At 39.3% G+C, this 11,842-nt stretch overlaps 2 protein-coding genes across 2 annotated transcripts in view; one reads left to right on the top strand and one right to left on the bottom strand.

Annotated features, from left to right (window-relative positions):
• Positions 1–4,351: 4,351 nt before the first annotated feature.
• Positions 4,352–5,424, bottom strand: LOC109952754 (rho-related GTP-binding protein RhoB). The gene has a single exon (XM_020587985.1). It carries the CDS (start codon positions 5,196–5,198, stop codon positions 4,608–4,610), a length of 591 nt encoding a protein of 196 aa, XP_020443641.1. The 5' UTR covers positions 5,199–5,424; the 3' UTR covers positions 4,352–4,607.
• A 60-nt stretch (positions 5,425–5,484) lies between these two features.
• The window catches only part of pum2 (pumilio RNA-binding family member 2), a 16,776-nt gene continuing 10,418 nt past the window's right edge, over positions 5,485–11,842 (top strand). Inside the window, exons 1-11 of the mRNA XM_020587787.1 lie at positions 5,485–5,572; positions 7,552–7,915; positions 8,684–8,752; positions 9,104–9,209; positions 9,454–9,632; positions 9,729–9,901; positions 10,015–10,309; positions 10,409–10,502; positions 10,648–10,755; positions 10,972–11,117; positions 11,800–11,839. Of these exons, the coding sequence (XP_020443443.1) occupies positions 7,565–7,915; positions 8,684–8,752; positions 9,104–9,209; positions 9,454–9,632; positions 9,729–9,901; positions 10,015–10,309; positions 10,409–10,502; positions 10,648–10,755; positions 10,972–11,117; positions 11,800–11,839 (1,561 nt within the window). The 5' untranslated portion in view covers positions 5,485–5,572; positions 7,552–7,564. The remainder of the gene's footprint in view (positions 5,573–7,551; positions 7,916–8,683; positions 8,753–9,103; positions 9,210–9,453; positions 9,633–9,728; positions 9,902–10,014; positions 10,310–10,408; positions 10,503–10,647; positions 10,756–10,971; positions 11,118–11,799; positions 11,840–11,842) is intronic.

The following is an 11,842-nucleotide window of genomic DNA, read 5'->3' as shown; positions in this document are numbered from 1 at the left end:
GCCTACCAGGGACGGCCTATGTTATGATATACAGAAAGATCATCATTTATCCTGACTTGACAGCTTTACTCAAACCTAAAGCCTATAAGTACATATGCTTCAAGAATCCCCTATTGTACTGAAAGGGACATAAACAATCTGAAACACTATTGTCATCATTTGGAAGTTACAGGTTGAAAAAATTAACTCAAGTGAACACTCAGTCAATCAAACCTCAAGGGTCCATAAAAAAGAAGAAAAAAACAAAAGTCTAAAACTTGAATTTTTCTTAAGATGAAGCTAAAACTTCAAACCAGATGTCTTTGTCTTAGAATAACTGTCAAAGAATACTGGATGCCCTAAGTCTGTTATGTCCCTTGTATCTAGCTAAACAGCTACATATAATTAGCACAATTAAATACGATAGAATTGCTAAGTTATACAAGGCAAGTTACATTTTCTTGAATTAAGTCAAACAGCCTTGCATAGTCAGCACTAGATGTTTCAATCCATGATCAAAACAAGTCAGTCTGCATTTCAAATTTAAGATTGCAGTATCTTAATTGAATTAGACAGAGTTTTGACAGTGTAGTTCATTAAATAACCATACCAAACACACTATACTATACTATACTATACTATACTATTTAAATGTTTATACACCCCTGTCATATGCCCATTAATCACTTGTATCCTCCTCAGGTCTAAATCTAGCAAAGACATAGCCTATTTTCTGTGACACATGCTCTCTGATTGTAAAACAATGAGAATGTGAACCATAGATACAGGGTCAGTTTGACAGCTGTTGTTAACAAAAGTAACAAGTCAAACCCTAAAATGTATTTCCCTTTGGAATACATAAATTATTTTTTCAGACATGTAATCCCAAGCAGTGGTAAAAGAAGTATTCAGGTCCTTTTCTTAAGTAAAAGTAAAAATACAACAGTGTAAAAATACTAAATTCCAAGTCCTTCATTTGTAATCTTACTTAAGGACAGGTAGAAAAGCATTATCAGCAAAATGTACTCAAAAGTAAAAGTACTCATGAAGCAGGAAAAGTCCCCAGTGCCCTGTCAGGTTATTAAGTATACAGATAGATAGATAGATAGATAGATAGATAGATAGAATATAAAATACAAAGATACTCAAGTGCAAGTACTTCAAAACTCTACTTAAATAAATAGCTTACTTATTTCCACCACTGATCATGAGGCCTATATTAATAGCAATATTTTGGATAAACATGTCCTGTGTGAAGCATAAAAAAGCACAAATGCGAGGGATAATGAAATTCAAAATATACCAACCCAGTTCATATATTTGTCAACAGATATATAATTATTCTTTAAAGCATATTGAAAGTAATAGTAACTGCAACAATACAATAACAGTGGATCTTTAGTGTGAGAAGATGAGGCAAAAGAATGAAAGTAGAGATGGTGACACATTTATTTTTTTTATTGACTTTCCCACAACAGTACCACTTGTTCCGTCACAATGAATTTTGTTTTTCCTGATAAAATTCCACTGTAGACAATCTACCATTCAAACCTAGAAGGTATTATGTAATTACATTAAGGTGGTCATAACTTAAAAAAAAAAAAACATTGCACAAAGATTTGGCACATTTTCAGCATTTTTCTTCTTTGCATAAGCATAAGCATAAACTGTATTGCCAAGTATTATCAAAAATACAAGGAATTTAACTCCAGCCCAATGGCCCCCGATGTGCACAGCAATAAAAACAAAATATATACAAGATAAAAAGCACAAGTTTGTGGTTCCATTGTTATATTCAAATAAAGGAGAAGATGAAAACTTTACTGACTGATTAGTGAATAATAACCTAACAATATTGGAAATCAGAGGAACATGAGAGAGGGCAGTGTGGGAAAATTAGCTAGTTCAGCACAATGTGTTCCTGTCCTGGAAGTCAGCACAAAACCCAGCAACAGAAGGCAGGCAGGAATGTGACTTTTATACCATCGTAACTCTGGTTGGATTGGTATAAGCTACTCTTTAAAACTCTGGTTACTCTGCTGTGATTCCTTATTAAACTGCAGGAAAATCATGTTTAATGTAAAATTGAGCTTTTTGTCTTACTGTACATCTACTAAGGTTTTCCTCCAGTGTAGCAACACTCTGTGTTAATTGATGTTCATAGCTGTCACTTGAACAAGCACTCCCAAGGAGACAATTACATTCTGTATAGACACAGATCAAACACAAGCTGAATTTATTTTACAAAAATGAAAAATTAGCTCAACTACATAAATGTCTGTTGCTAAATTTAAAGCTTCTACAGTGTTTTTGACCAAATAAACTTGAGGTACATTCACAGAATAACATCAAGATGGAAAGTTTATCTTTTTTTCTCAACCAGTCATGATTCAGTTTTACTGTTTACAGCTTAAGAAAAAAAATAAGGTTAGAGCTAGTGTTTTAGTCAAAGGGATGCCCTTTTATTAAGCTTGAGTCATTATTTTAAGATTGTGGTTATAATAACGCAACATATGATTCATTTCCATTTTCCATTACATTTTATGGGAGTGTGCTGCAGGCTCACAGAGCTCTCCTTTTATATCACTTTCCAAGGAAACATGTTATATTCTAGGCCATCTCACATCCTCATTCTCTTCACTTAGAAATATCACCCACATAACTGTGAATGAATCTGTAGCCAATTTAAAACTGTCCTTGAGACAGCGGAAATGTTCACAAACCTATGAAAGCTAGCTCTGAACTTCACAGTTTGGAAACATGGCGAGATGCTATATGTCCTTCAAATGATTTAGCTCAGGTGAGCTGTTAGACAGGGCCGGCCCGTGACATAGGCAAAATAGGCAGTTGCCTAGGGCGCAAAATGACTGGGGGGCGCCACATGAAAGGTTTTTTTTTCTTGGACCAGCATGTGCTCCTACACCCATAAGCAAAGTAATTACTGACAGTTAACAATTTTAGTACTGATTGATCATTGTAGTGATTAAAATGTTAGAATAAAATAAACTTGACATCAGTGAAAAACCGTAAGATTTGAAAACATGTCATGTACTAATTTCAACACTTTCTGCTTCATGACGTAATTATAACGCATCATCATAGCGCATTGACAGTGCATGGAGCATGCAGTTAAAATATGTGCTCTGAAAGTGCCATTTTAAAAAAATGTGTGAAAAAAAAGAAAATTATCAGGGGCACAAGGCAAGAAGCGACACAAAGAAGAGGAACGGAAAAAAGAACAATATAGATATGGGTGGCACGGAGGATAAGTGTGACTAACCAGCGAATGTGACAGCTGCAGAGAGGAGCTTTTCAAAGCTCAAGCTGATTAAGACCTACTTGAGGTCTACCATGGCCCAAGAGCATCTCAGTGGACTTGCTGTCATCAGCATCAATAATGATGGTTCTCAGAATTTGTCATTTGATGCAGTCATTGTTGACTTTGCTGCAAAGAAATCCAGGTGTGTTCAGTTTTGAAACTGTTCTGTAATTCTGAATATAATATTTTTTGCACTTTTTTGTTGATTTGTACTTTAATTTCTAATTTAATTTTTGTGTGACTCTTCAGGTTACTGAAGTCAAATTAATTTATTATCACAAATTATTTACTACTTATTTATGTTAACACTTATCAGTATGTAATGTTATGTTATGTTATATTCTAGTAAAGTTTTGAAAAATCTGCATTTTCTGAATTTTTTAAGGGGGGGGGGGATCTAAAATCTCGCCTAGGGCACCAACAGAACCTTGGCTGGCCCTGCTTTTAGACAAAATAATTATCCACCTTTACTAGCTGTACTTTTTGTATTATCTTTCCTTTCATTGTTTTAATAATCCAAATTCAAAAAGCACCCATTAATCAATGTCCTCCCAAACCAAGTCACTGTTAACCACAACAAAGCATAAAATCTGCAGAAGCATACTTAGCAGTCCTAGAACAGCAATGTTCATGGTAACACAAGTACAGTAATTGTTTGTTTGTCCACTTAAATGTAACCTCTACTCCGTTAGCCCTTTTCAGTACTGGACAAATTTAGCCTGTTGCATATCAACTATTTAACTAGGCATTTAACACTGTGGAGTCATATCCATACTTACTGGATGTGGTTCCAACTAACAAACCTGAGAAAATGGATTTCATTATTAACTGTAAACTCAATCTATATTTGTATTAAAATTGGCATAAAACAAAACTCTGTAAATTGGTGTCCAGATGCTGTGCAATTTCTCAAACGTATTACTATCATTTTACAATACATAGCAGACATAAATGGAGAGTGCATTTTTTTACTGCTTTGCTTATGACAAAGTATAAACGTGGCAGTAAGGCAGTGACCTATATGCAAACACTGAGAAACAAACCCCCCCCCCCCCCCCCGCCAGCCAGACTGGAACCATGTGACCCACAAAGGACATGTTGTAACCAGTGCATTTCACACACTCTGAAATCACATGATTATTAAATGTGTTCAAAATAAGTCCTTCGTTTACAGCCATTCGTTTTGGTACAGCCAAAGTCGTCTGATTACAAGGGAGTACTCAAACCATGGTAACTTCCCTTACATGTTCAGACACAGATCCCGGTGATGGAAAAGTCTGTGCGTCACAGTTCACCAGACATAGTCGATTCACATCAGCGCACAGCATTTCAGACAATCACTTGAAGGTATTTTTCGTTTTTGTAAGGCTGCCCGTGTTGCAGTTTCGAATACTTCCCAGATCCCCTCCTTGGTTTTGGCAGAGCACTCCAAATAGTCATATGCGCCAATGCGCATGGCCATGGCCCGGCCATCTTCTGTTTTCACTGGCTCTAGCTTTAGCCGGGACAGCTCGTTCTTCACGTTCTCGTCGTTGCGCAGATCCTTCTTGTTGGCCACTAATATAATGGGTACATTCGGACAAAAGTGTTTGACCTCTGGGACCCACTTTTCAGGGATGTTTTCCAATGAGTCCGGGCTATCCACGGAAAAGCACATCAAAATGACGTCAGTGTCCGGATAGGAAAGGGGGCGCAGCCGATCATAGTCCTCCTGTCCAGCTGTATCCCACAGAGCTAGCTGGACTTGCTTGTTGTCCACTTCTATATCCGCCACATATGTCTCAAACACAGTTGGCACATAGACCTCAGGAAACTCGTCTTTGCTGAATACAATCAGTAGACATGTTTTCCCACATGCGCCGTCCCCCACAACGACGAGTTTCTTGCGTATATCTGCCATTCCTGCCTCTTTCCTAGCTCTCGCTCAAATGTATCATCCAAAACACAAACCCGTTGTGCCGCACAGCTTTTAAACTACAAACGAAAATGGACAGCCTTTAACCAAATGTCGATCGCGTCTCAAGAATCTTTACCAGCTACCACTGCGATGTCTTTATAAAGCAGAGGTGGTTTCCTAAATATAGCAATCCAATCGGTAATGGGGAAGTGAGATCACTGTTTGTAATGGGAGCGGTGATTGGGTCTCAGTAGTTTTCTTATGTAGAGGAGGGTCATGGACCACGAGGACCCACCCGACCCAGGATCAGCCAAAATTAGTCACATCCAACTGCACAACGATTTGTTGCCCGATGTTTCTTTGTATTTCTCATTTAAGTGAGTTCTGTTAAACCCGTCTTACACAGGAATTATTGTTTTAGTCTTACTTTGTTGCTGAATCAAATCAAAAAACCAAAAACATCACATCAAAAAACATATTTCATAGACTATCCCGGAGCAATATGAGTGAGCTTTTTGGGGGGGGGTGAGTGTGATGCTAAGCTAATTTATAAAATGTAGGGTGGCAGTTTGCTAAAGACATTAACTACACAATGAAGCAGATTTGTGTCACCTTTACGTATGGTGTATAATAGGTATATTGTGAAGGCACATTTACATTGTTATATGCATGTCTACGTAGTTCACGCTATTTACAGGGAGGGGGCACTAGTGTAGGCAAACTCTTAGCTTTGAATCACCCTTGCTAAATCACCGCTCTCTCCACGGAAACAAAACAATTTAGAATCGGGTTGAAGGTGTCCAACGAGCATAGACCCTCTCTTGACACGACAGCGCGTGAGTATCTCATCTTTATTTGTTCACATCGAAAGCGACAGCTCTTTGAAACGACAATCGTGGTGTGAGCATTTCCCCTTTTGTTTAGCGGTTAAGGCCCCTCTGTTTGGAACTTGAAGGGGGGCCATGTTGTTTAGCCACTGAGTGTTTGGTTAATGTTTTAGCTCACACAACACTAACTTGGCAGTTCGCTTGTGCTAGCCCGTACATTAGCTATTTATGCCTATAGTTATTTGGCTGATCGTAAACAGACACTGTGGTATTTAAGTTACAGCTCGTTTTCTGTAAAACACGAGGTAATGTCAGTTTATTGTAAAACGATTGTAAATTCACCATATAACAATGATGTCTAGCACAGACAGCCGATAATAAACACCGGGCCCGCTGTGGTTAGCCTTAGCTGGTTAGCTAAGGCTATTCACTCCAGTCAAGTAGCATTAGTCAACACTGAACAAGTTTGATTTCCGTTAGTAATGTTACTAATACGCGAAATAGCATAAACAATCATAGACTGCAAGGATACAAGCTGCTAGCCACGAACCTGTTAAAACCGACATTTGTGTAACGTTAACTACCCAGTTACAGCCACGAAGGTAGCTTGCTTATTATCAGCGATCTTGCTAGCTTAGCCAGCTAGCTTGCTGAAAGGCATGCAACAGCGACTAGTACTTCCTATTTGGATGTAAAGTTGCAGCTAGTTAGATAATTTAAAATACTGTGACAACTCTCGTTGTACCTAGAAATAACCAACGTTAAACGGCTGCCTTTGAGCGTCTTTTTAAAAGTAATTAATTTTATATTAGTGGCAGTGTTAGCTACATGGTCACCAGCTAACATTAGGCTAACGACAACGTTACCTCGTTAGCATTCTTTGTAATTTAGTGCAAGCCACTAGCATCCCAGTGAGCCACTTATTTTGTTCTTTCCTTGATCATTCGTAAATCAACAGATCGCTGAATTAGATTTATCATATATCGCTAACGTTCCGTTTTAGAGCTAGCAATATTACTATTTAACATTTGCTAAATTCTTCGATCGTGGAACTACCGTGGCATGGAGCTAGCAACTCAGGAATTAGTCATATTCCTGGCTTAGGAAATTAAGCTGTAACGTAACTATTTGTTATCAATTTAATATGCTTTTGGGCTCATCCTTTTCCAGAAATGTACCTCAAAAGCTGGTCTATCCAAAGGCTGACTGAGTAGTCAGCAGTGAAAGGTCATGTTGTAAATTAGAGGATTCCCATTAGGACACAGTAACTGTCATGACCGGTGCTACATTCATTTTAAGCAATTATGGGATTGAATTTAAATCATATGTGGGGCATTTGTGTCACACTGTCATAGACTACCAAGTCAGTCATATGTTATTATGTAGAACCTTATATAATGCATATACCCTCTGATAAGACTGAATATTCATGTAAACATAATACTCACGTTTGTATCTTTAAACTTGATACAGGTCAATTTGAGTGAAAATTATAATTTTAATAAGTCATCATGTTATATTTTGTTTAGGCTTTCCCGTGGAATGAGCGTTCCATGCAGCATCCTAGGTATGAATGACGTGGCCTGGCAGGAGACAAGAGGTGGGATGCTGCATGCAAATGGTGCTCCTGAGACTGGAGTTGTTCAAGTTCACAGTGGAGGGCCCCTTGCCACAGTTGGGGGAGCTGGACAGGCTCCTGGGGTCCCACATTTACAGGGCATGGAGAGGATTCCTAACCCTATTCCAGGTACCCCACAACCTCCACTGAGTGGAAGATCTCAGGATGATGCTACAGTTGGATACTTCTTTCAAAGGCAGCCTGGAGAGCAGCTTGGTGGTTGCACACCCAGCAAGCATCGCTGGCCAACTGGAGATGCCAATCATGTTGACCAGGTAAAGAGCCTTCACCTACACACCAGTCATTAGTGTCATTCATTTTAGTGCCAGGTGACTAGACAGCAGTATTCTGCATCACTAGTGGTTAGAAGTTTCTTTGAATATTGTACCTTTTTTATTGCATTATGCCTTGTCAGTTTCTCCATCATGGCACGGTATTTGTTTCATGTCCAGAGGGAAAAACATGATTTGTAATATTCTCTCTAACAGTATTATAAACTGTTGTGCAGTGTTTTGGGCATCTGGTAGGCCTTCAAACATATACTGCATTTTCCTACTCAAACTGGACTTTCTGGGTTAGACTTGATCTTCTCACTGGTACTGGTAGCACCACCCCCTCCTCACTTGGGGACAAAGGGGAAACCAGTGAAATCATCACAAAAGAGGGCCAAAAATAACTTTTCCATTCCAACAAACCTTTGTATCTCCAAATGTAAATCAAGAAAGTGATATTCTGCGTCTTAACCTGTGCCTGGACTGGGTTATTTATTTATTTATTTATTTTGAGCAAACAAATTATTCACTTTCATGCAACCCCAGTGAGCTTGATGTAATTTGTTAAAAATGATGCACCTTATTTATACAGAATGCAGTTCAGTCCAATGTACAGTACTTACACCTTTAAAATTTAGGACGTCCTACAGGGTGTGGGAGAGTCATTATTAATGAGAACTTGCAAGACTTACAACTTATTTACATTCCAGTAAATCTATCTGGATAGTTAAACCAACTGAAATGTAACCGTTTTTGTCATCTATATCTCAGGTCCGTGCTGTGGATGAAATGAACTATGACTTTCAAGCCCTTGCTTTGGAGTCAAGGGGAATGGGAGAGGTAAGGGGATTTTGGCCCACACATTCAGCCTTTTCTCCATCAAAATAAAAACTTGAATCCAAACACTGAACCTGTTTAGGGTTGAGGGGTAGCTTTAAAACATCTGTGTTTTGCTACTTTCCAGAGAATAGTTTGAGCTGCAACAGAGCAGTTACTGTGACCAGTGGGGAAGCGGAAGATAGGTGCCCTAACAGAAATATTGAAAAGATTTAACTTCAAGAAATATTTTAACTGCAAAATTATAAACTAACTACTGTGAATCAGTTTTAAGTAATCTATGGTTGGTAATAATGGTGTATTGTAAATATTATTCTGAATGTATTTCTAATCTTTATAAAATTTGTTTTGTAGCTTTTACCAGCAAAAAAGCTCTGGGATTCTGATGAGCTGGCAAAAGATGGAAGGAAAGGGATGCTGCTTGGAGAGGAGTGGAGGGACACTGCCTGGGGATCGTCTCGTAAGTGGCTCCTATATCTTTGTCTGTTGTCTCAGCTGTTCTTTTTTTTCAGGATGAATAATCCTTTACTACATGCTGTTGTAAAGAATTTGTTCCAATTAGCATCATGCCTTGTCCATTGACCATGGTTTGCAGAGTTACCATTGTCTGACAGTTTTTCTTTTTGTTTGTTTTTTACTAAGCTATACCTTATATACACAGATGTTTAGAAACTTAAGCGCAGCTTTTCATTCAAATCATTCAGTGTCTCAGCCAATCATGGTGCAGCGACGACCGGGCCAGACTTTCCATGGGAATGGGGATGCCAATTCTGTGCTTTCACCTCGCTCAGAAGGGGGAGGCCTGGGAGTGAGCATGGTAGAGTACGTCCTGAGTTCCTCCCCAGGTGACAAGATGGACGGTCGCTACAGGAATGGAGGCTATGTAAGTTCTACTTCTAATTTAAACAGAAAGACTTAACTTGCTAACCCTTTTCTCATGGGTTGTGTATAGTGTTACTTAATCTATGTATGACTGCAGGGTGGAGGAGATACTGACCAAGATGGGAGAGAAAAGGGTGATGTCCAAGAAAAAGTGTCACCCTTTGAAGAGGATAAGGGCTCAGAGATGAAGGTGGGAGAGGACAGTGATCCAGCTAAAGCCAATGGAAGAGGTCTACTAAACGGCATGGACAGAGACTGCAAAGACTTCAAGTAGGTTTTCCTGAGGTGTTTAAGCTCATTGATGTTGCTAGGATCCCTGTCTCAGGCTAAATTTTGCACTGATAGGGTATGTGCTCTAAAGTTTAACTACTTTGCTTTCCCAGTCCAACCCCTGGAAGCCGTCAAGCTTCCCCCACAGAGGCTGTGGAGAGGATGGGACCTAGTCAGACAGGTTTGGACATGATGGGTCCACACCACCCTCATGCCCTTCAACAACAAAATCCCAACCAAAACAAGGCCCCAGTTGAGGATTTCCAAAACCAGGAGGCTCAGAACATGGGAGGTATGGAGCAGGCAGCCGGTGTGGAGTCCCTTCAGTTTGACTATGCCGGGAACCAGATTCAGGTGGACTCCTCTGGAACTCCAGTAGGATTGTTTGATTACAACTCTCAGCAGCAGGTCTGTTGAAACACACAATATTTCTACTAAGAGAGTTAACTGTGGGTTTGCTCAACAAATTGTGATCTTTTTGTTTTTTTTTTCCCCCTTTATTTTCAGTTATTTCAGAGATCAAATACTCTGACTGTTCAACAGCTTACTGCAGCACAACAGCAGCAGTATGCCCTGGCCGCAGCCCAGCAGCAGCATCTCGGTAAGTCAAGCGGTTCTTCTTCCTTGGTGGATAATACAGTGTTTTGTGTTTCAAGCTGTCTAGTCTGGTTCTACCATTGCATAGTCATTTGAATGACATTTGAAATGGCAATATGAGTTACTTTGCTGTTCCTTATATTACCCAGCTGGCCTTGCTCCTGCATTTGTGCCAAACCCTTACATCATTAACGCTGGCCCACCTGGAACAGATCCCTACACTGCTGCTGGGCTGGCAGCAGCGGCCACACTTGCAGGTGATGACACAGCACATTTTCAGTTTAAACTCTCCTTCAGGTGCAGGCATATTTTTGATAAATTATTATCTTAACTAGGGCTTAATCTAACAATTATTTTCACTGTTGATTAATCAGCTGATTATCTTCGAAATAGTTGCTGTTTTTTGTCACTCAAGTAATTGATTTAATCTTGATCAGTTTTATAAGATGTGTATGTAAAATGTTTTCCCTCAGGCCCCACAGTGGTTCCCCCACAGTACTATGGTGTTCCTTGGGGTGTGTACCCAGCTAATCTTTTCCAGCAGCAGGCTGCATCTACTGCCAATCATTCAGCTAATCAGCAAGCATCCAATCAGGGACCAGGACCAGGCCAACCACAGGTAGGAATTGTGTATATATATATTCTAACCTGGCTGTTTCTCTGAGTTTAAGCTTTAAATGTTGTCAGTATCATTTGGTAAGGTGCCTAGACTGTGAAAATCTACTTTCTGATTCAGCTTCTTAATAAGCATGGTCAGAAATAACAATAGAGTCCATTTAGCATCTTAGTGAGAAATAGTTAAAATTCCTCTGTATAATCTGCTTATATTACTGAAGATACATCTGCTACAAACAACGGTAGACTTATATATATATATGCATATTGCTAAAATGTAAACCTCTTTATTTGACATGGCGTTGCTGGAATGCCACCAGAAACTATGGGTTCTATATTCCATATACATTAGTTCTGGAGCCAGTTATTACTGCTGAGGTACCTGACTGCTGCAACTGTCTCCGACTGTCATGACCACGTATGACGTAGTTTCAGAGAATCTGTAGGTCAGGAGGAGTGGAGGGAGAAGAAGAGGGGATACTGCTTGACTTTGTTTTGCCTCTCACTTCACTCTTAACGGTCAAAAATTAGAGGAAGAAGTTAATTAATGCAGGTTTAATGTAATGTAAAAATACTTAAGATTTAAAACCAAGTTGTCACGGGATGTAATTACAGAATTTGCTTAAAAGCTTTTGATGCGGTACTTGGGCAATCTGTGAATGTGATGGTATCCTTACTTTCTCCAGGTGATGCGAACTGGAACCAACCAGCGACCTCTTACCCCAGGCC

Source organism: Monopterus albus, unplaced genomic scaffold (assembly GCF_001952655.1).
Source record: "Monopterus albus unplaced genomic scaffold, M_albus_1.0 scaffold9.1, whole genome shotgun sequence".
Classification (NCBI taxonomy): Eukaryota; Metazoa; Chordata; class Actinopteri; order Synbranchiformes; family Synbranchidae; genus Monopterus; species Monopterus albus.
The sequence above is the reverse complement of the archived record's forward strand: the minus strand, read 5'-3'. Positions and strand labels throughout refer to the sequence as shown.

What these genes read in the sequence shown, in the direction of transcription:
- LOC109952754 (XM_020587985.1), bottom strand. Translation starts at nt 5,198, where the DNA reads ATGGCAGATATACGCAAGAAACTCGTCGTTGTGGGGGACGGCGCATGT.